General features: G+C 40.8%; 1 protein-coding gene across 1 annotated transcript; it reads right to left on the minus strand.

Annotated features, from left to right (window-relative positions):
• Positions 1-1095: 1095 nt before the first annotated feature.
• pnpla7a (patatin-like phospholipase domain containing 7a) lies at positions 1096-25436 on the minus strand. The gene is made up of 36 exons (XM_027142372.2): positions 25297-25436; positions 24647-24681; positions 22223-22294; positions 21935-22022; positions 20914-20993; positions 20655-20746; positions 20421-20561; positions 19710-19869; positions 19220-19300; positions 18978-19106; positions 17989-18069; positions 17068-17206; positions 16893-16976; positions 16580-16665; positions 16335-16487; positions 15967-16044; positions 15552-15757; positions 14623-14754; positions 14172-14295; positions 13056-13169; positions 12908-12974; positions 12576-12725; positions 12243-12306; positions 11875-12043; positions 10504-10686; positions 9772-9890; positions 8121-8277; positions 7065-7181; positions 6905-6974; positions 6689-6805; positions 6228-6376; positions 5980-6132; positions 4491-4607; positions 3768-3852; positions 2936-3051; positions 1096-2727 (listed from the first exon to the last, which is right to left on the minus strand). Exons 2-36 carry the CDS (start codon positions 24677-24679, stop codon positions 2593-2595), a joined length of 4041 nt encoding a protein of 1346 aa, XP_026998173.1. The 5' UTR covers positions 24680-24681; positions 25297-25436; the 3' UTR covers positions 1096-2592.
• Between the last annotated feature and the right edge of the window lie 86 nt (positions 25437-25522).

The raw sequence follows: 25522 nt of genomic DNA on the forward strand, positions 1-25522 counted from the left end.
CCTTGTCCACTTAAACAGCTCTGACTCAGAGGCATTGATTTCACAAGACCTCTAAAGATGTGCTGTGGTATCTGGCACCAAGACATTAACCTCAGATCCTTACAATCCTGCAAGTTGGGATGCGGAGCTTCATCCAGCATATCCCACAGATGCTCAGAATGAGATCTGTCTGGGGAAATCGGAGACACTTTCAACTCGTTTTCATGTAAATAAACCATTTGTAAATGGCAGATCAACTTCAAGATCTGTCTGCTGTCTAAAATATCCCACCCTTTATCAGGTGCCCTTCCCTTTATCAATATTATTCACATCACCTGTCACTGGTTTTAATGTAATGGCTGATCGTTGTGTACATGCCTTGTTGAACACTCCGGTCCGGCGATGCAATGCTTTATTTCTGTTACAATAACCTCCACTTTTCTGAGAAGGCTTTTCTAGATTTTGAAGCCTGGCTGTAAGGATTTGCACATTCAGACACAGGAGAATCACAGAGTTCAGGCACTGACGACAGGTTGAGGTGCAATCAGTGTTCCAGGTGTTTAGTGGAGTTGAGGTCAGGGCTCTGTGTAGGACACTTGAGTTTGGAGAAGACCCACCTATGAATATGTGGTGTACTGTGGAAACATTATTAGGAATATAGGATATACAGATGATGTGTACTAACTGAACCAAATACAAATATGAACCTTTTTTTGCCATGAAAATTCTCAAAGCATCTGGTTGATCTGAGTCCATCAGGAGTGGGATTGCACAGGATGCAGCAAAATGTCTACAAAAAGGAGGTTTTGCTTCCACGTGGATGTGTATGAAATATAAAGCTTATGGGACACGAAGAACCATGTTCGTTTGGTACCTACCTGTTCGGGTTGTTTATATTTTTATACATACATCCACCTACATTCATTAGAAATCACACTGCTGCCGCTTCTACTTCTACGGTGTTTGTCAATCTTTATTAATAAATAAAGAATCCAATTCTGGCTAAAGCCACACCCATTATATGTGATGAATGCAGATAGACATACATATATTTGGAGTACTAACCACACAGACAGTGTGACCGTGATACACCAGTATGACCAGGGAACACATTCTGCAGGTTGTAATGATATACAGCCATTTATTTTATTAGCCGAGTACCTGTTTTCCATCTCAGTCAAGAAACAAAAAACCACATCATCCTGCATAAACAGATTTGATCAAAATAAGTAGCAAAGAGGATAACAGACAGTGATCGAAGACCTTAGCGTTCCCATTAGGCAGCGTGCCCACTGACTTTCCTCAGAACTCAGACATTCATCTCCATAATTAGCGCCGTGCTAACATGGCTCCTGACGTATGCTATTTCAGGCTATTAAGTCAGACAAACGCGGATCCTCAGTGCTCCTGCTGTAAGTCGGGCATTTTTAAGAGTTCATATCTAACAAGATCTAAAGAAGATGATCATTAATATAAACGTCTCACATGGACATTATTACAGGTCAGAAGGGTAGCGATTTCCACAACATGATTGTATCGCTTTTCATTAAGCATCCAAAGAGGAGTTAATTGCACTTTATTAGTAATTAGTGTCTCACATATTTTGCCAGATAACTGAACATTATTTGAAATGTGAAGTAAATGTAAGTAAATGTCGAAGATGTGACTAACAACAGACTTAATGTGACAATTTTAAATGTCAAACAGACCAGGAGTGCATAATTAAGGCGTCAAAGTGTCTTACGGTTGTTACGGTTACATCGCGGTGTGTTAGAAAAACAAACAACAACAACAAAAAAAAACCTAGTGCACTTGTAAGATTAGACTGTTAGTGTAGTAGTTTGGACTCACTGATAGGAAGGAGTGCTAAAGGAATCAGAGATAAATGCTCTTGAGTGGTTACTTGGATCAAGAAGAGCAAGAGGAAAGGCACTGCTGAGCACATACAAAACATCTAACAATACAGTTACACAAATGTAAAAAAAAAAACCATTGCATTGATATGCTTAGGTTTGGAATGTACAGAGTCAGTCGTTCTAACAGCAAACGTCACGATACATGTACGTGATATCTGACATGCTACAGGTCTGAAAGTCAGCACTGAGACGTGGAAGTTGAAATGTTCTGTGCTTTCACTGCTGCATATTTATACTGTAGTGGTGAAAATAAATGCCTCGGTACCTCGAGGCTGGGCTGAAGAACAGCATAAGTAGCATGTAAAATGTTCATAAACGAATGGTTCTGCTCTAATACACGGTTACAAAATGCTGAGTGAGCAAACTTAGTGATGCTTGAGGATGTCGTCTTTAAAAGGTTCACAGTGATGGGGTAAGAGTGCGAGTCTCACGAATCTCCTGTTAGACTTTACACACTGCACGGACACGGCGTAAGGAATGAGGAAGCTGTTACAATCCTAATACAAGGTCAAATCTGCCTATGCCCATCTGACTGCTTGTGCATTTTTAATCAAAAGTCCTGTTATGATTATTAATGCATTCTGTTGTAGATAATGTAGGGACATTTTAACACGCTGAACAGAAAAAACGAGTCGTGTCTTGAGGACTTCTGCCTTTTTTTTGGTCTCGTCAGTGGCCAAAGGTCACAGCTGAGCGGTCACTCTTCTTGTACCTTTCTGGCTCTGAGCGTTGGAGATCTGTGAGGGTTTGTATTGTGCTGTGGCTGAGAAGAACCTGCTCCACTCGAGTCTTCTGAATTGAGATGACTGTGAACTCTGTCCAGATCTTCATCCTGAAAAAGAGTGTTAATAAACGCCGCTAGTAACTTTCAAAGCATTTTCTCTCTCTTTTAATGAGTAACTAGACGTTTTTTTTAAATGCTAGAATTTTACTTATGAGTAAGAGAAAAAAACTCCATAGAGATTTCCACCCATAGAGGCAACAGCCCTCTTATTCAAATGCACAAATGTGTGTTGAGAGAGAAGGATGTAGCTACTCACCGTATCAGCAGTCAGCTCCTCCTCCGTGTGCTCACTGCAGTAGCTGGTGGGCTCCATATCAGACAGAGCACTTCCCACCAGCTCCTCCTCATAATCAGTGTGATAGTCCGACTCCTCTGAGAGAGGGATAGAGAGAAAGAAACGAGGAGAGAAAGAGAGAGAGAAGATGCAAGCTATTTAGCCTTTAATCTTTTATATAGTCAAATTTTACAATGTCACATTCTTTATTAAGTGCAGATCAATACGTTCTCTCTCACACACACACGCTCTAGCTCACACTCGCACACTCGCACCCGCACACTCGCACCCGCACACTCACACCCGCACACTCGCACCCGCACACTCGCACCCGCACACTCGCACCCGCACACTCGCACCCGCACACTCGCACCCGCACACTCGCACCCGCACACTCGCACCCGCACACTCGCACCCGCACACTCGCACCCGCACACTCACACCCGCACACTCACACCCGCACACTCGCTCTCGCACTGCAATACTGCACTCGTACTTTTTACTGGTAAAAAATGCTCAGACGACAATATCTGATAAGAGACGTAATATATATAGTCAAATTTTACAATGTCACATTCTTTATTAAGTGCAGATCAATAAGTTCTCTCTCACACACACACTCGCTCTAGCTCACGCACTCGCGCACACTCGCGCACACTCGCTCGCGCACACTCGCTCGCGCACACTCGCTCGCGCACACTCGCTCTCGCACACTCGCTCTCGCACACTCGCTCTCGCACACTCGCTCTCGCACACTCGCTCTCGCACACTCGCTCTCGCACACTCGCTCTCACGCACGCTCTCGCTCTCTCACCATCAATGAGTGTTTGTTTGACAAGCTCAATACGGGAGACGATCTCTGCCAGGTCAGTAAAGGAAGCATTTGGACAAGTCACCATCTAAAAGAAAGACAAAATGGGTGTCATGAATTCAGGCATAACACAAAACATAAGCTAAAGGAGTCCACAGTGAAGGTATAAGTGATCGTCCTGTTTATTCCAGCACTTCTCCTAAGTTTCACACAGTAGAACTGAGCAAGAAAACTTTTTTTAAAGAATTTCACTGACTTTTTTTTTAATCCAAAGTGACTTGCACCGAGACAGGATAACTGCTGGGCAGTGGAGAGCTTAATGGTCCTGTTCACTGGCTCAATAGTGTCAGATTTGTGATACTGGGATCATGACCTAATGATCAAATATGTCATGTATCTGTTAAAGCTTTTAATTACATTTTTTTTTTTTTAAAGAAAATGAGACATTATTCTTGTATAGTGCTGCCTGCTGGCATATTAACACAGCACATTTTGCCTTTACGGTCACACTGTGGCAGGAGAACAGAGAGCTCTTGTGCCTGCTCTCAGTAGCCAGGGTCATCACCATGGTGATGTCTCTCCACCCAGCGATCGGCTATGAGAATTCTTATCAAATAAATTATACGTTTTTTTAGGCCAAAAAAAAAAAAAAAGGAAACTGAGAAAGAAAAAAGTTCCAAATAAATGGTGTTGGACTTAAGAGCGTGGATATGATTATTTACTCACATTGTTTTTGTGGGTGTTGTGGAACTCCTCTTGGTGCCTGTCCTTCAGCATCTTCTCCACCACTCCGCTCCTGCACCACACGTCAAACACGGTCTTCCCGTGCTGGTAGCCAACCTCCTGTCAACACGACAAAAACACATGTTGTAGCTTAGACGGAACAGACAATCATGCAAAAGGCTGCTTCTCTGGCGAACATTAGAACTAGAAATGCACTGATACAGACACTGGGATTGGGGATCAGCCTAATAAGAAAAAGAAGAAGAAGAAGGAGAAGAAGAAACCTTTGTTTTATTACATATACATTACAGGATGGTGAAATTCTTTCTTCACATATCCCAACTTTGGAGGATGGGGTCAGAGTGCAGAGTAAGGCATGATACAGCACACTTGGAGCAGAGAAGGTTGAGGGCTTTGGTTAAGGCCCGAGAGTGGCAGCTTGGCAGTGCAGGGGCTTGAACCTCAGATCAACAACGAGAGCCTTAAACAAATTGAACCACCACTGCCCCTTCAATACTGCACTCGTACTTTTTACTGGTAAAAAATGCTCAAACGACAATATCTGATAAGAAGGCGTGGTTGTATGTGATATGTGCCCTGATGCACTAATATACAAATGAGACGTAAGGTCAGTGATGTGGCCCCTACGATAACAGTTGCCTATAAAGAGCTATTACTGCATCTTTCTGCAATGCAACGTACATGAATAAACCTCTTAAACACAAGATGAGTAAGAAACAGCATGAGTAGGCCACACTTTACCTAGTACTTTAAGTAATTCTGCCACAATAAAAGAACAAAACCATAAGTTAGTTTCATCTGTAAACAGAACCTGCTCTTTTCCCCACTACAGACCTGCTGAACCAAGGCTACCTTTTCATTTACCAATCAACTCATTACCATTTAAAGAACAAGCCTAGTAGCCAAAGCGCTTTAACTAACACACACTCACACACACTCACACACACTCACACACACTCACACACACTCACACACACTCACACACACTCACTCACACTCACTCACACTCACTCACACTCACTCACACTCACTCACACTCACTCACACTCACTCACACACACTCACACACACTCACACACACTCACACACACTCACACACACTCACACACACTCACACACACTCACACACACTCACACACACTCACACACACTCACACACACTCACACACACTCACACACACTCACACACTCACACACTCACACACTCACACACTCACACACTCACACACTCACACACTCTTTTCATGGCCACTGTTCTAACCAGAGACACACAACCAGAGCTATATAAAATATTCAGTGATGTTCTGGATTGAAAAACCATGTACTTGTGCTGAAAGGCATGACATCAGTGCATCCCTAATTCTCCCTACTTCAATGCAAAGAAAAATGTTCCTAAGAGAGAAAGAGAGGCTTAAAGTGAAAAGAAAGGGAATAGGTATGTGATTGGGTAGAAAGAAAAAGTAGAACTCACAGCAATTTCATCAAACTTTCCAAACTCGAGAGTGCGATATCTGTCGATGGGAGGTCGGATATATTCGCAATAATCACTGTTCTTGACGGATTCCAGCTGCCTCACACAGCACACGTATGCTAGCCGAGTCTGGATCTCAGCCATGTTCAACACCTAAACATGCACAAAAGCATAAGCCCGTGAAATGAGTGGCCAGAGAGGTCACTTCAATTTTATTTGACACATTGCTGAAATGCAATTCCCCCTACTTTGACTTTCTCGGCCAAAGGGTTGAGCCGTTTCCATAGCAGCCACCAGCCAGACAGGGAATCTCCATAGTTGGTTAGATTGGTTTCGTCTTGGCTGCCCACATCGATGGCTATCACAACTTTAGCTCCCATGGACCGTGCCACGTCCGCTAAAACACAGGAAGGCGAAAAAAAACAAATCGATAAAGCACAGAACACCAAGGGCAGACTGCATACGAGGACATCTTTCAGTTGAGCTCAAATGAAATAAAGACTAAACTTTGAAACACGGTGTCAGTGACATTTAACACCATCAAGAAATAAATCAGAAATCAAATAATATCCTAACACAATTCCCAGCAAAGCCTTTATTTGTAAGTTGACATTTTTTGTCACACATAAATGATGCAATAATAGCACATCGACTCATAAGACGGGTCAACGCAAGAAAAATGGAACGTACGGGAATGAGAGAGACGAACCTGGCAGGTTGTTGATATAACCTCCATCCATTAAAAGGTGTCCGTCTTTGGGGTCACACAGAGGAGGAAGATAACCAGACAAAGACATGCTGGCACGAACATAACGCCACAGAGAGCCTGAAAAACGGGACCGGGGGTAAAGATCACGTTAGATCGACTCAATAACTTCAGCGTGGGTGGTAAAGGAGAAGACAAACTAGCAGGATTCTAACCAACCATCAGTGTGCACTCTCATGGTAGATGCAGTGATGTCAGTGGTGATGTTGAAATAAGGGATCCACAGATCCTGCAGAGGATCAGACGAGCGAATTAGTGAGGGTAAGGCGGAGCATATTTCTAGAACATATTTTCAGCATGCCTGAAGCTTGCCTCCTACCTCGATTTGCTTATTTTTGAAGACGCCGTTGATGCTGGAGTTAAAGGCTGCTCCAGAGAACATGGAGGTGATGGGGTAGGTTAGATCCAAAATCTTCTTGAAAACTGATGTCATCTCCTTTATTTTCAAGGATAAAAATGAAGAGACAGGGAATAAATACACATATTCTCAAATTGCCGTGTATCAAGTTTATCAAAATGGCAACGATTTATTTATTTACAGTTTTGGTAACAGTGTACAACATGCCGTTAATATGTTATGAAGGGGAATCGAATGAAAAGCTGCCTTTTTCTTTTTGCAAATCACAAAAGTGCATACTTTTTCTACATAAAAATGATTGGTTAAGGTGTTGGACGACTGATCGGAAGGTCGTGAGTTCGAACCCCAGAACCAAGCTGCCACTGCTGGGCCCCAGAGCAAGGCCCTTAAACACTTGTAAGTCACTCTGGATAGGGGTGTCTGCTAAATGCCGTAAATGTAAATGTTTCTCCACTTATTAGTTAAACACAGCCTTACATTAAGCTCATTAACGCATAGACCTAATCTCCTGGATACCTTCTTGTGATCATACTTAAACCTTCTAATGCCATTGTAATAAAGCCATCTTACCGTTTATTCTCCTTGTCTCATACATCACGCCACATGTGCAGCATGTGCAGCTATCTGCTCAGCAGCTTGTCACTACACTACAGGTATCTGGTCCTCTTAAGCTGGAAAGCTCCGATCTTTCCAAACTTATCTCCGTTCTTCTCTTCTACCACGGGGATTTTGATCGTCACAATTGTGCAGACTGGAACCTTGTACATTATACTGTAACTACTGAAATTTAGTGGCAAAAGAGTTATTAGAGGCCCTATAAAGCACTGACCTGGATGTGTACTCTTGAACAGACAAGCCACACAAGCAGGTAACTCGAAGTCTTGACGCTCTAAAATATCATCGCTCTTTATGTTTATGCTTTATGTTTGTTTTTTTTTAATTGCTAACTGGTCCAAGACCAATTCAGAGCTGTGTAGTGTAGGATGCGAGTGGTTATGCATTATGTAAGTTACTGACCATAGCCCACTCCCTGGCTCGGATCCTCATCCTGCTGTAGCTGCGCTCCTCGGAGTACAGAGCTCCCATCATGGAACCAATGGAGGTTCCTCCCACCAGGTCTACAGGGATCCCAGCTTCGTGAAGTGCTCGCAAGACACCCACCTGAGAGCAGCCCCTAACACAATAACAAGAGTCTTAACATGCACTTTTTTTGCATTTACTGTTTGACAGCAATCTCCATGTACAACATGCATGCACTGATTTTCAGCGTCTTGTAGGTTCGCAGTGCAACACCTTATCTATCAGAATGCACCTCTGCAAGATCACGGCCGAACACGCTGGTGCGTGAGCGGAATAACGTTTACACTGCATAAATTTATCTAACAGGTGATCTCGAGAGGGAGATGAAGAAGAGAATAGCGAACCGTTCTCTAAGCACCTCCTGCATAATTCAAAGAAGTCGGGATTAGACAAAGAAACTGTCAGAACCGTGAAATAAAAGAAGAGAAGTGTGAGAGGAAGAAAGCCCTTATAAAAGAGCATAAAGGTCAAAATAAAAACCGAGGTAAAACTAGGCTTTGATGAAAAGCTCTTAAAGCTTTTATTTAAACATCTTAAAGGATGTTTAAATAGAGAAGCTATCAGATAGGTACATGAAAAGCATTTGGAAACTTCAATACGTTCTGCTTTTAATACATTAATGACTAAGTTTACGAGACGTTTTGGACACCTTTCTCAGACTAAAGAGAAAAAGTTGTAATAGTGTAATTTTTTAGTTGTATGATCAGACAAGTCAATGCTGTAAAATACACATTACAATGCATTTACATTTCGTCGCTGTCAGGCGGAATCCTCATATCTCCAAAACCATTATTTTTCAGGAAATTAAAAAAACGCCGTATCTTATCTGTAATGCGCTGCAGTGGATTGTCTTGCGCTAAATTTCTGTCCTCAGACGAGCACCAGAACTAGCGGAGGTCAAGATCTTTTTTCTTTGAGCCCAGTGTTTTGACGACATTTACCTCAGAAGACGTGTTGATTCGTTGCGACTCTTCTTGAGGAGAAATATGCCGCGACACTCTCCCGTGGAGTGAAGAAGAGGTGGACAGTTGAAGTGTCCAATGGAGTTAAGAGATTTGCACTCAAGCTATTATCAAGACTTTAGATTGGTTAATAACTTGTAAAAAATAACAGACCCACGTGGGGACTGACCAATAGCATCGATATGTGGAAAAATATGAAATTGACAACATTTGGACATAGAAGGTTTCCGCCCGACAGCGACGGTTTATTACAGTTTATCTTTTAGTGCGTGGCTGACTGACACCTCCATCTGTACCCCTAAATCAAACTACAGCAACCTCCGTCTCCCTGAGCACGATGCATGACTTCTGTACAAATCCTCTAGCTGTGTAAAACCTCTACTGTTACAAACATTGGAACATTCATAACTGCTCCTGGCATGTTCAGGACTTTATTATACATGATGGCTATAAAACAAAGAGAATAACATGCCGTTGCTGACCAGAATTAAATGGAACATTGTTCTATTTTTGGCTCAGCTGCACTGCACTGAAGCCAGAGTCTCTTTTGGCTGAAAAAAGCATGACAGAAAGACATGATAAAATACTGAGAAATAAAGACTAGGTTACTCTTAAAAGGCGAGTACCTGGCTCCTCCACCTCCCAGTACCAAAGCGATGGCGTTGCCAGTCAGGACTCGTGCCAGACGTGAGAAATCAGAGTGGCGGTCTGCAGGCTTTTGGAACACACGCTGGTACATCTCTCTCTTAAAAGCAACACAAAGAAAGATTAACTGTCAATCTGAGTGTTTTTAACCCTTGTATTCTTGTTACTCAGCCAGTGTTCGTGGGTCTGCTGGACCCGCTGCATTTTTTGGGTTTTTAATTCAACACAATCAAAAATTTTAAAAATGTTAAAATACTCTACAGATGTTTACTTCATCCCAGTTACAAGCAATATAAACAGCATATATGGTTAATATTTGCCCTTTACCTTTATTACATCACATTATTTAATTCAAGTGCTACTTGTTTTTTTGTTGTTTTTTAATAAAATGTAATAAAAAAAATAAAAAAAAAGAAAATCAAATTTAATCAAGTTATGAGTGGAAAAAAAATCAACAAATTTACAAGGAAGCAAAGTTTTTCAAAACTGCTGATGCTTATGTGTATGGGTTATGTGTTATGGGTCCCACAGAGCCGAACAACATACAAGGGTTAAAAACCAAAAATTGGTTAATTGGGCTTTGTCTGCGCCGTTGAGTGACACTTTAATACTATTAATGTTGCTAAAGCCTTAGAAAAATGACTCCAGTAAACTAGAGTCAGTCTTATGTTAACCTGTTTGCAATAATAACTTGACGCGAGTTTGTGTGTTACCAGTTTGGGCAGACTCCTCTTAGAGAAGACCCTACGGGGGCAGGAGAGATGCAGGTGTCTGGAAATCCAGCTGCGCATGTTGAGCCACTCGGCGGTTCCCGTGGGTGGAGGCGCATCCTCTCGATGCAGCAAAACCAGCTGTTTCTGAGCCCTCACTGCACTTCCTTCCAGCATCCGCTCCAGCTAGAAACACACGACGCATGTGACTGAAAGGAAATCCACGGTTTACAGAGAGTCAAGGACCCTGCGATGTTTTCTTTTTTTCAAAGACAACAAAATCCTGTTTCATAGTGGAAATGATTTCATTTCTCATTTACTATCTTAAATATTTATCTATGCTCCAGGCTTGTGTTGTTTTCCTTTCCAAATCACCACTCCCATAATTACATGCTCATGTCACCGAATCCAAGATTTAACAGCGCTGCTATGAGGGTTCACAGGTTTCAAATGAAGGTCCTATTGTGAATTATTTTTAGCACAGTTATCACATGCGAGAGGTGCGTGTCATGTAGTGAGTGTGGGAAAATCATTTTAAGTCATTGTTTTATTTCCTTTTAGTTCTAGCATATTTTTGTGGATCATGTAGGAGCCAAATCATGTAACAATGTTAGTTAAATTCAAACATTACATCTCATTAATATGAAAGGAAAGGGGCAAGGTAACTCAGGATATCATGTCTCTTTGTGCAATTTCTCCTATTGTTTAAGGTAGCCATTTGATTCAAGGTCTGAGTTATGTTAATGGGATAAAGGGTGAAATTCCAGGATCTGGTGTGGGGGCTGTTGAATCCTTTCATGCTTTGATTGTCACCTGAGTGTTTTGTCTCTATCTGATGGGACGGCCCCCTAAAATGTGTATATTTACAATGTATTACAACTTTAAGTCAGACTTGATGACTGCAGCGCCCATGCCAGTATGCTCTGACTTGCAGACTCGTTTCTTCTAGTAGTGTATCTACAATAAAAACTACTGCACAAGGACATCCAAGTCTCCTGGTCTTCTCTGGAAAAAGTTTACAACATGAGATTGAAAATATCTTGGATGCTTTCACTCTGTTGGTGGCAGAATTCAAGTTCAGGTCCCCGGTGAGGACAGCCGCATGCAAGAGGGCAAATCTGCCATGGTCTCGGAGTTTATCACTTGTCAATCACAGTGAAATTAGCCAATCACGGGCATCTGTGAGCTCATGTATGCTGAATACACTAGCTAGCACTTCTCTCTGATTATGTTATGCTGGTTGGCTGGCATCACATCACAAAGGAAACACATGATAATCTTCACCCCATTCTCAAATATCAAGAAAGAAAGAAAAAGAAAAAGGGAGAAGAGCATTATTAATGACGTCTGGTAATTTTATCTAGAAATATGTACCTCGCCCACTGCTGGGTCCTGTTCCCCAAGCCCAACGATGATGATGCAGTCAGCCTGGCGGATACAGCGCTGTGTCCAGGGTGTGAGAGAGCTGTCGGTTTGGTACAGGACAATACGATGAATATCCTCTTGCTGGCCGAGCCAACTCGACAACCTGTACTCGTGCACACTGGGAGGAAAAATAAATAAATACATAAGCGTTTTCATTCATATTGTCAAGTAAAATCTCAGGAAATCTAAAAGAAATACAAGCCCACACTTCAGTGACAATACTCCCAAAATGAAGGACAACAAGATTAACAGGCAGTGAGAGATTTTGGATGTTGGTGAGGGGAAACATCTTTTTTGCTACTTGCTATCTTACAGACCTGTCCAATGCTGCAGAGCCCAATCTCTGTTTAATGATGTCACTGTTCAGGAGGAGAGTGGGACCTAGCGGTTAAAAAAAAATAAAAGAATTCAATTACGTATTGTAATTTTCATAACTATTATTCATACTTAGACAACAGACTCTGGAGTGAATACTTAAGCGACAGACTTTTGTAAGACATAATGCAGACAAGGCACGCATGAAAATCCTTCTCACAGGAAAGCCTCATTAGGTATAAATAAAATGCTGAAACACTAACAGCTGAAGCAATCATACTGAGCTCAATAACTCTGCCCAGATGAATGTAAATGAAGAGGCGTGCTTTTCTTACCGATTGCAATGAGAGAATGCTGCAGCTCCAGGGTGAACGCGGTCAGAGGAACTTCCTCAGATACAGGCAACACAGCCACGGTGGCCAGGTTGGAGGCAGGATTGCCAGCATCCCACTTACTGCACGGAGTGTGCAGAGACAGACTACGGGCTGGAAAACCACAGGTGCAATCATCAAATCAGAGCATACTGTGCAGCACAAACTCATATTTCAGAACTAGTTTGTATCCTAGTGCTACTCCTTAGTAAAAAGATATCCTCATTAATTAATCCTGGAATAACAGGCTTCAAATCTCAAAAAGCCAGTGATTTTATATAGCAATATACACCTACCTGATAAAGGCCCGTTAACCTGCTGAAGGATCTTCTGCCCGAGCAGATGAATGAGTCGTGTGACTACCTAAGAATGTCATACAGAGACAGTTTGCAAATTAAAGACCAGAAGACCTCCAGAAGTGGACCTGTGTAGTGAATCAGGTACCTGAGGGAACTTCCTCTTGATGGAGCTGAGTGCTCCCTCTGGCAGTTTAGCTAGCTCAGAGTCTCTAACAGCATGTACTGTAGTGGCTCTGTTCTGATGGGTCAGAGCCTCCACCTGTGAAGGAGCACACACACACACACACACACATACACACACACACACACACACACACACACACACACACACACACACACACACACACACACACACACACACACATACACACATACACACACACACACATACACACATACACACATACACACACACACACATACACACACACACACACACAGACAAACATACACACACACACACACACACACACACACACGTGCAAGTTCATCAGAAAATGATCTTTTGAAATACAAATACAATCTATATATACAATGTATATTCCCTAAAAGGAAATAATTGTGAATTTACAACCCATAATTTTTTCATATACTAATAAAAGCTTACCAAATCTTTGCTAACAAATATAACCAAATTTCTATCTTACTAATATACATTTTGTTTACTTAGATCATGCTGGCAGACAAGTAATATGGTGCCTGCAAAAAAAGAAAAAAAAAAGACTGCAACTCCAGACTCTACAAAACATGTAAACAGCTTCGAAACATGACGTAGAACATGTCTAAATTTGGAACACCACATTAGGAGCCTTGTGACTCTTGACGAAGCATTTACGCCAACCTTTGCAGCATGTAACCATGGCATCAGCATTGACAGGTATTCTTAGTAGCAAGGGTGTCACCACGGAGACGCACAAGACTCTAACCAATCAGGCGACAGAGGGTATGTATAGAAAAGCCAGGGAAAGAAACCATTACCTAGTGCTCCGTCATTAGGGCACGGAGCAAACACCTTAAAAAATAGAGTCAGGGATTTAAACAATCTATTTTATGAATGAATCTATATGACCAGAAAAAAAACCTCAGAAATAGAATATTTGGAGCGAGAGAGAGAGAGAGAGAGAGAGAGAGAGAGAGAGATGCCTGAAGCACTGTTCACATTGCTGTGTAATACTGATCGAAAGCTGAACTTTTCACTGGCTCCTTTCCTTTTCTTCCCTAAATCCTGCTTTATAAATAAATGTGCATTAAAGATGCTCACCACTCCTATTAGGTCTCCTCTACCATACTCTCCAGTCAGTTCCTTCTTCCCGTCTTCCTTCAAAATGACCGAACGCAAGCGTCCGCTCAGAACTATGAAGGTACTGTCGGACTTATCACCTTGCCTGAGGGAAAAAAAAAAAAACAGAAACAGAAGAAACCTTCATCGGTATCATTTTCATGTACTCATATTCATAAAAATATGCTTCGATACCAAATATCCAACATTATGTGTAACATTTTATTTGCCACACTATTGTACAGACAACAGTAGATTACAGAAATATGGATGCATTTCACAATCGATGATGGCAATCAAACTCTGCTCTGTTTATTTAGAGCAGCATATTTCTACAAAACAGCCCACCTAATAAAACATCACAACTATAAGAGAGCTGTGAGAAAATCAATGGATGAGAGAATGAAAGTTGGACAGAATATTAATGTGGTACCTGTAGACTGCTCGGCCGGCTTCCACAGCCATCCAGTCGAGCGCAAAGTCAATCTGTCTGACAAATGGGGACATCCTGCGCACTACGGTGTGAGCTACATTTAGCACGACCTTAGGTTCTGCACGCATGATTCTGGTACACAAACAAATTTGACCAATTAACTTGGAGATAAATTAGCAAAGGTTAAAAAATATGATGTTTACTTTAGCATGCACAACATTTAAGGAACACTTTCGTAGACTTTATTTGGAATCTGACTCTACAATTTTTTTTTTGTTCTTTGCCCTTCAGTGAACTGGCTTTTCATTCTGAAACTGCTTAGAAATCAGTTAAACCAAAGACGTTGGCACCTTTGGTGACCTTCCTTTTGGTGTGAAACCTGGAGGAAACTTAGCTGGACCACCTAAAACCGAAAAACGCTGGTTGCTGGATTACTTTTACCGGAAACCACAATATGTTAGAATCTGAGCCACACCCAAGGCTGGGCATCATATAACATGGGTGGAACTTGTATTGTGAAGCTTTCAGTAATGAGTTAAATGCCAAGAGAGAAGGATGTGGTGGGGTGCAGAATAAGCTGAAGGCATTTTGCATGCGTTTGTTCCAGTAAACAGTTTCTGGAAGTCACCTAAAACTTTTCCCAATGTCGAGGAGAAGCCAAGAAAAAAAAACCCAGATTTAATGGGTTTGTAAAATATTAAAATACAAAAAATGAATAAAAAAAAGGAACCTCGTGCTGTATTTTACAAACTTTCGTGAATATAAGAAGATAAAGAAGAAATATAGACAAACAAATCCTCGATTTAGAAGTAGTTTGCAAGAAATTCATGATGATAACATTGCCTGATCCATGCAAGCTGTTGTGGTACAGATGGAGGTTACGCTGTAGAGTGAAAAACACCCGAAATGATTTTATACTCGTTCCGTACTCGTAAAAATGAGTTTTGGAAATGGACAGGAAGGTGCAGTCACGGTGAGCGCGCACACTGAAGATGAGTGGTTCCCCTGTGAGCACAGCCAGCTGACCCACCAGCTCTCCAGGGTGAGTCACAAACAGGCAAGATTCCTCCTCACGATCGATCATCCGCTGGTACACATGCAGTAAACCTGAAATCACAAACTGCACACTCACTTCCTGCAGGCCACACACACACACACACACACACACACACACACACACACACACACACACACACACACACACACACACACACACACCACAAATTTATAGCTCGAACATCAGGTACATTACTGCTTTAAAAACTGTACAATCTGCTGAAGTAAACACTGCTTCCACAGTCTCAGTGAACAAACCGTGTAATCAGACTGCAGAACGATTATTACCTGGTCTCCCTGACGTGCCACTACAGCTCCGGCTTTCACCTGGTGCAGAGTCACTCTGCCCTCTAATAAACCGGGGTCCTTAAACACACATTAAGTTGAATCGTGTATTTTACGACACTCAAAGCACACGGATGTATTAGGGTCGACTATGAAAACATTTTTCTTTTATTCTCTTGTACTTTTGTGACATTGGGTGTTAATATCGAGCTGTAACGGAACAATGATTAACTTTTCCGTAAGTGCAACAACAAAGAGGAATGAAATAATAGATACATAGTAAAAAAAAAAAAAAAAAAAAGAACAATAAGATTAAAAAAGATGCAAGACTCTGGATAAGGAACAGGATAGGGATCCGCACACACACTCACCTGGAGTTGTATAATCCCCAATAGGTCTTTTTTGGCTGCTTGAAAGATTGCACCCACTTTACTGGGAGGAACATCGGAGCTCCCGCCGCTGTCTGTGTAATGATATACTGCAGATGGAGCTTGATGCATGGTCACGGTCTTCTTCAGAATGGACTGGAAAGAAGAAGATAAACTAGATAAATGCATGCATTCGTGTATATACTAGTTTAATTGTATGAAGGGAATAAATCAAATAGCAGCATTACCTTATAGTGAACAGGGCTGGGAAGTGGATCATCCATGGTCACTCTTGCTCGCTCATATGCCATGTTCAGGTCGTTACCAGATATCCCTGCTCAGGTGAACATCCAGGACCAGGTTTCCAGAGACAAATTAAGCTTAGTCATAATCTAGACTGCAGTCATATTTCAGTCCAGTACCAAGCTTTAAAAATAGTGCTAAATTTACATCTAGAATCTTAAATCTAACATTACAACTTTAGCGTACATTGCGAAATGAAATCGAGAACATCTGCTAGTGTGTCATGGCCCTGACTATCCCTCTTAAGAAAGGCAATACCTGTGCTGTCTACTGGTGCTGAGACAGAGCGAGGTTTCCTGATAACTGTGGACAAATTCTCTGAAGAAGCCGTTTTCCCTCCATCTGGAAAAATAAATAAATAAATAAATAATTCGGAACATGCCAGGAATATAAATCAATCCCGATTAATGTTTGTGTCTGTGCTTATGCACACCTGAGTCTGTCGAATCTGCAGGTCCTTGGCCGTAATCTTCGTCTGACTGCGTGTGTAAATGAGGTCTGCGTGGGACGCGGCCTGGGCTTCCCTCAGTGATCGCGCTGTTGACTGCAGTCAGAGGCACAGCCTGTCTTTCCTATCAACACAAAGCATACAACGGACAGTGAACCGCATTTTATTTCCCTGCTGTTCAGATTTCATTTTAATAAAAAGCAAATGTGGTTTACATAAAACTTTATCATTATGTGCCACGAGACATGCTATTCTCAAAGTATAACCACATGAACCAATGAATGTAAGATAAGAGGGAATTAATCAGAGTTTACACTAAATCAGCGGAGGACATGGTGATGGCCCGCGGTAAACAACTCGGCCACGATATGCTGACGGAGCCAAAAAGCCGTTTACTGGCAAATGAACAGGACTCAATTAAGGCCGGGTGTCAAAGAGGACAAACGGCTCAAGCAGATCAGAGTGTTCCCAACTGCTAGGTTGGTTTCATGGAATGAGGAGGTGAGAGACAAACTATGATTTGAGTCACAGCTAAGGTGACGAAAGGGCTGAGATCGATGACCCATGATCACTTTCGTTCATTCTCACTGCACTTTATAGCTGACCTACAGTCAGGAGTCACTATGACTATGAATTCGGCAGGAAATAACTGAACGGATGTGTGCCTATGTGCATGTGTGTGCACAGAAGGGTGCATGTATGTGTGACTGTAACTGTGGGCATGTGTGATTCCCAGTATGACTGTATTATGTGCGTGTGTGGGTGGGTGTGTGGTTTAATAACCTTATGATACAAAATGACAGAAATTTACTATATAGCTGGCTCCGTGTGTATGTGTGTGTGTGTGTGTGTGTGTGTGTGTGTGTGTGTGTGTGTGTGTGTGTGTGTGTGTGTGTGCGCTCTTACGGGATTAAAGAGTTCAGTGGTTAGTCCCAGGTAGTTATGCAAGGCAAGGAAGGTCACTCGCTGCAGCCGAACCATGATGATCTAAAACATAGACAAACCCCAGTTACTAGAACAATCACCGATATGCTTCAGTCTGTTCAAGTCTCAAGTCGATACTCATTTCCCCTTAAGAAAAAAAAAAAGAATTGGCCAGTCAAGATGCTTCTGTTGTCTAAAAGTCTTCTTGTCTTCTTTAATTCTTTACTAGAGCTACAAGATACGTGCATCATGTAAACTTCATGCCTCGTCATGTGAACGTCATTGGGTGTCGTTTATCAAACTGGATACAGATTCACTTATAAATCATTGGCTGGAGCTTTAAGACTTAGGAACTTTGGTATTCATTTACGGTCCAGTTCGGTCAGATCTGCGCATCGCTGTGTTACAGTAAAAACTTACATATTTCAGTTACACATAGAATATACATTTTGTAAAACATTCAATCAGGACCAAAAAAAAAAAACGGTGGCCTATATAAACATGAGCAGCTAGTGGATGTTGTTTTCAACTCTCCTTCATTCTGTTTGTTTGTTTATCTCATTTTACTGTGAATTGTGAAACATGGGAAGAGGAGACACTGTATATATCGGTTTTCTTGATGAGACCTGTCATGTACGGGACACGTGGGACGTGAATTAGACCGAGGATCGCTGTGCAGACGTCATGAAGCGCAAACGGGGTTTTTATACAGTAGAATAGAAAATGTTATCTACTCCCACTATCTGGTTTCACTGGTTCCCTTTTGAGTCTGGTTCCTGTTAAATAGGTTCTTACTCCTGTCGCTGTCGTCTGAAAGAGTTTTTCGTTTTTTACTGGCTTGTTCATTAGGAACCTGTATACAAGTCTACATCTGGATTTCTTTAAAGCTGCTTTTGTAATAAAATGTAATTAAATCGAATTCTACACTCAGGTTGGAGATGGGAAAGTTCCGGTAAGATTCGGGTCAGTACCTGTATAACTCTCACTAGTGTTTCTGGATATTTCTCAAACACAGCCTCGAAGGCAGAGGCAGGCAAGCGCAGGATGGTGGAGCGCGCTGCTGCTCGAGCAGACACAGTCTTATACGGAGCAGGATAACCCTACGGAACATATCAGTAAAGGATGAGTAATATAGGCATTAACTATAGTGTGCTGGCACTAGATGAAGGACAAAAAATACATAAGCAAAAGAGAGAGGGAGAGAGTGACTCACTGTGATGATGTCTAGAATGCTGAGCAGGCTGTGAACGCTGTCTCCGGGCAGCACGTCCTTCACCACAGGCTCTGTGCCATCCTGAGGTTTATATTCACACAATTATGCAAACATAAATAAGAAACTAATAACTTGCGTCTAATGGTTTTGGATTGCGCATGCGTCAAAGACGACAAGACGTGGCGTATAGAGTTCCTTATTTTTACTGGGATGTAATTCCCAAATGAGTCAGTGACTTAAGACCAAAAATCATCAATATTTACGCCGGAAAAATGACTCGCATTTAGACTTTTCTAAAAAAAAAAAAAAAAAAAAAAAAAAAATAGTCCATAGTCTCACAGGGTGGCACATTTGTTATGAGTACAGAATTCTTTTTTTTCCAATAACACTTACCCTTTAAATGCCAAGCGCATCTGACCTTTGAACCTAAAGTGTATTGAAGCGAAGTAACTAATATGTTACATGGGACATGTGTGGTGTGGCATCTCACGTTTTCATGGATATATAACTCTAGTCTCCCATCCTGCACCACATAGATGCTGTCATCATCATCTCCTGGCTTGAACAGTCCCTCTCCCTCTTGCAGCTCAATAAACACCATGTGTCGACAGAGCTCGAGAAACAGAGGTTTCTCAAAGTGACCTAGCACTCTGGCACACACACACACACACACAAAATTACCTCATATTTAAAACACGTTCTCAGCATCTTTAAGTGGGTAGCAGTCACATGATCTACAAGAAGGTAGAATACTTAGAAGAAAGCAGATTTTAAAAATAGCAAACTGCACTGCAGTCTTTTAGGACCTTTGTCAGATGTGCAGACGAAGTGTTTTTCCACTTCTGTATAAGTGACGACAGTAAAAGTGTTTGTGTCATTAGGTTTAACAAGGAAGTAGTGTATGGTTTAGCATTGTTCTTTTGATCTGGACATTTTGCTGAGAATGAAATCTAGGTAAACTGATGGTTGACAGAAATAGGACAATGAGATGGCTTAATACATGAAAAAGTATAATGTAGCATAGTTTATGCATCGTTTTTAATCATTCAAATCTTCTACACCTATAATGCGCTAACATAGCTAGCGTAACACTAACAGAACTTTGTGTGTGTGTGTGTTGTTGTTTGTATCACATATTTGCATGTGTACAGTGTTAAACATTCAGAAAAGCACTTCTCGCTCATGCCCCAGAATTACCAACCTGACGTTCTTAAGCATGTAAAGGACTTCAGACGGCAAGTTGGAGTTCTGCACGTCAAACTCTGTAAGATCTGCCTCCAGCAGAGAGGGAGGAGGCTCCTTGGGCTGCAGGGTTGGGGGCTCCTTCTTTATCCTCAAGATCCTGCAATTCAACAACCAGAAGCTTATCAAAACTTTGACGGGTTTCACAGTTTTACACTTTCTGCCTGACGGTCAGAGCACATTTATATAGTACCTTCGAGCTATACTCAAGACTTTAGGTCTTTTCCGAGGGCGAAGTTTAGAGACTGAAGTAGAAGACAAGGGTGTAGAGGACAGAGTCTGGACCTGAAAGGAGGCAAGGAAAAATATGTGGAAATTAAAAGAGACTTCCTGTAAATGATGTGATAAACAGTGCCACCTAGTGGTCAGAGGAAAATGGAGGTTAAGTATTTGAAACAGAAACAAGAACAAGAGCAGGAAGCAGACATAACACTACAGGAACAGACACTAACCTTTCTCATGATCTTTCTCCCATAGAAGAGAACCTTGTCTCTTTTCCTGAAGCGGTATCGAGGTGTACCTGCCTGCTGACCTGCAAAATACAAAGAACAGCACATGGAGGGGGGGGGGGGGAAACCTAGAAAATTAAACTACATGGACTATAACCTTCCTATTTAAACTATTCATAATCCTGATTACTTTTTGCTTTTGTTTTTTACTTTTGATTACGTCTGTAGCAGTGATTCTGACAATAGTTCTGGCAGGAATTCAAGTCGCATATTTATTTTAATGCAGTTATGGTTTCCATTATAAAACTCATTGTAAACGTGCTTCAGTAAGAGTTTCACCACAAAACGAAGATGTTCAGACGTTCCACCTTCTTGGTGACTTTTTTCTTGTTAAATTGGAGAGAGAGAGAGAGAGAGAGAGAGAGAGAGAGAGAGAGAGAGAGAGAGAGAGAGAGAGAGAGAGAGAGAGGGAGAGGGAGAGGGAGAGGGAGAGGGAGAGAGAGAGAGAGAGAGAGACACAGAGAGAGAAAGAGAGAGAGAGAGAGACAGAGAGAGACAGAGAGACAGAGAGACAGAGAGAGTGAGAGAGACAGAGAGAGAAAGAGAGGGAGAGAGAGAAACAGAGAGACACAGAGAGAGTGAGAGACACAGAGAGAGAGAGAGAGAGAGAGAGAGAGAGAGAGAGAGAGAGAGAGAGAGAGAAGAAAAGGCTAGGGCTGAAACGAAAGCTGCTAGAAACATAAATCATAAGAGGAAATAACTCTTCTTGCAGATGTTTTGCAATACGACACATGAGGAACTTTGGTCTTTATAACACACTGTGTGCTTTTAACTATAGTGCATCACACCACTACACTGTTCCTCTACACAGAATACCGAAACAAAAATTATACTGGCTAATAGAGGAAACGGACATGTGATGATAGAATTTGGGTTAAAACTGCAAGATAGAAGAGGAACAATGTGGTGGAACAATGTGGTGAAACAATGTGGTAAGGTCAAGGTTAAAAAGATTTAAACTTACCAGCTAATTTGTATCTGCGGTAGAGGAAGAGCACAGAGATGCCTATAAGGCACATGGCCACCACGGCCCCGATCAACATGCCTGTCAGCTGCAACACAGAGAACCAAAGCACATGAGGCATAATCTAGTCTAAGTGACACATCCAGTCTAAGTGAAAATCAATGGTGCTGTGGTTTGGCCTCATGACTTATCCAACAGCAGCAGATATAATGTTCATTTCTTATGGCTGACATTCAACAGAATAACTAGAACAAGTAAAATATTAGGTTTCAAATGGGACTCCCATACCATTGTAGTCTGCATCCTCTCCTCCATAAACTGCTGCACACGTGCACGAAAGTCAATTCCAGCGGACATAACCTGAAGCAAAACACAACATGATCACACGCTGTAGAATTTTGTCTTTAAACCGTGACCTGCATATTACAAGGTTCTATGAACGAAGGCTGAATGAAACTTGTGTGGCCTTGTTCTATCTACACTCTGACAGCCTCAGCACAGTAAGCTGGGTGAGTAAGCTAAACTGTAAATGTTTACATTTACAGCATTTAACTAGCATCAAGAGCGACTTGCATCCCATTTATACAGCTGAGAAATGAATTAAGGGCCTTGCTCAGGGACCCACTGGTGGCAGTTTAGCTAATTGTTTAGCTAATACATAAGCTGTGGTAGCTTAGCCAACCCTTTAGTTACCACATCCCATTTTCTACAGGTCACTGATTTTACAATTTGTAAATAATATGGCACATCAGAACATTCTGAGCACGGGGAAGCTAATACGGTGGCCAACATCAAATAATTAGCATTAAATATTACTGATATTAGCTAACGACATACAATGCGCCTAAAACACTGAAGTTCATCGAGCTGATCTGATAGACGTGCTTGTGTTGTTGCATTGAAACATATTTTGTAATGTATTTTGCTATATTGAATTGAATCATTGAGTTAAAATGGAAATTCAAGGCAAAATTTCAAATAAGTGATATATAGTGTATTTTAGATCTTAGAGACTACATTAAAGGTGCGGTGCACAATGTTTGAAAGCCAATGTTGACATTTGAAACCACCAAAACAAACACGCCCCTAACTCAAATGGGTGTCACCCCTGTTTTGATAGCTCCGCCCCACACGTACATACGCAACCCAGGCAACTATTATGGCGGAACGTGCTGGGGCAGCTGGTTGAGGGGATAGATTTATCAATAAATGAACTCAATGAGTAGCACTAAGGTAGTACAGGTCAAATGTGTTTTTATAGTACTGTGTGTTGTACCGTGAAAGGTTTAGCTCCGTTTCATGCGGAAGACATTGGAAAGCTGATCCTATATTAACACGGGTCCTGTTTCTTGCCTTATCGTAAGCCATTTTTCACTTTTCGTTTTTATCCGCCATGTCAATCTTTCGATCGCTTTCTGCTAATGTCAGACATGCGCACTGAACACTCTCTCTGCCGCATATTGACCAGACACGCCCCTTTCTGTTCGTTGGTAAAACTGTACAGTAAAACTGAACCGTATAAAAAAATAGACCATTTAATCTTATAATTATAATATAGTTCTATCAGTATTTGGTCACTTTTCAAAAAAATACTTAACTGTTTAAGTAACCTTAATATACAGACCTTGTTAAGCTTTATATAAATGTTTCCACTTTTTTACAATTTTGTTCTGAGATGGAATGGCAAAATTACAAAAACAATAAGAAGGGCATGAATTGTGAACTCTGATTCTGCTGTTTCTAATCTTTCCTATTTCAAAGCACTGGAGGCATCTTTGAAGCCATACAAAATTTTCTTTAAGGAAAGTAATCCTCAATCTACAGTAGCTACTGCTCCTCAGGCAAGTTTCCTTCCTGACTTCCTGATATTGACAGAATTTTTCAGAACCCACTCTCGAGAGAGAAAGAGAGAGGGGCCACTTCTTCCATAATATGTAAACCTACATTATATCTAAGATCTTCAGCCATTTTATCAGGTGTATCTACAGCATTTGCATAACTATTCGAACTTTGTCACAGATTCTGGACTGAAATCTAGACTAAACCATTCCAACACATTCAGTTTTTGTTTTGAATCTCTATAATGCACCATTGGCTCATTGTTCTACTTGAAGCTGAACCTCTTGCTGAGTGGAACATGTTTCCCTTTAGTATTGCTCTATATTTGGCACAATCCTCAATCCTGACCAGTGAAATTAAACTGTCCCTCTCCGATGATTTTTTCCCCACTTCAATAATATGGATATAAGCGGCATAAGTATGAAAGCCACTATATATTTATGTTACATGAATATTAGATTTCTTTTCCCATTTCGTATATTTTTATTATCCTGTTAAACTGGTCACCTGAATAAATAAATCTCATCCTCATTTTTTACATTTACATTTACGGCATTTAGCAGACACTCTTATCCAGAGTGACTTACATTTTATTTCAAATTATACAACTGAGCAATTGAGGGTTAAGAGCCTTGCTCATGGGCCCAGCAGTGGCAGCCTGGTAGACCTGGGATTCGAACTAATGACCTTCTGATCAGTAATCCAATGCCTTAACCACTAGGCTACCACATACACATTTATGGATCATTTAATGAAATAAAAAATAAATATATATAAAATATAGACCAGTTTAGACCAGTTGTACAATAAGAAATTTAAAAAAAAACAATCAAACAATAGATAGATTTTTTTTGTTTTAAAAAGTTCACTTACTGGAAATGCACACGATGCTCCATATCCATCCATTTCTACAAACAGGGAAAAGAATCAAAGCATGAATATAATACACTATATATTCATATAACACACACCTTGTTAGACTAATACACACACGTAATACACTAAAATTAGCTCACTCATCTGACCGGAAACTTAACTGATCCAAAAGTTATTGTTATTGTCTTGACAACAATTCACAAACATATATAACTAGCTAGCTGTGCTGTTAGCTCAATACACTAAATAAAATAGAAATACAATAGACTAAAATATAATAGAAATAAAATAATAAATCATAAATAATCATACATAACATATAATAATATAATAAAATAAATGAATAATAAATAATATAAATAAATAAATAAATACTAAATAATAGACTAAAATATAATAAAATAAGATATAAAATAATATACAATACACTAGATAGCTGTGTTGTTCGCTCTATAAACTAAATTAGCTAACTTATAGTAAATTAATACACTAAAACGAGCTCACTCGTCTTACAGCAAGCTTAACTGATCCAACAATCGTTGTTAGTGTTTTAACAATAATTCAAACATATATAACTAGCTAGCTGTGTTGTTAGCTCCATGTAAACATTAGCTCCATGTAAACATTAAAACTCGTCATACACTTACCGATATAAAGTGTTTACGTCGTAAATTTCTACATTAAAATCCTACAGCTAACCTTACAATAAATATAATATTCATAATTCCTCCACTTCATTGTAAACTTCTACATGCACTCACTTCATGGTTCTGCATACGGCTGTTTACTTCAACTGTCAGGCACCTTACAGCAATCTCTCTCGCTATTGGCTGTTTAAGCATGAGCAAGCCAATCAAAGACGATGTTGTTTAC

The sequence above is a fragment of the Tachysurus fulvidraco genome, chromosome 21 (genome assembly GCF_022655615.1).
Source record: "Tachysurus fulvidraco isolate hzauxx_2018 chromosome 21, HZAU_PFXX_2.0, whole genome shotgun sequence".
In the NCBI taxonomy this organism is placed as follows: Eukaryota; Metazoa; Chordata; class Actinopteri; order Siluriformes; family Bagridae; genus Tachysurus; species Tachysurus fulvidraco.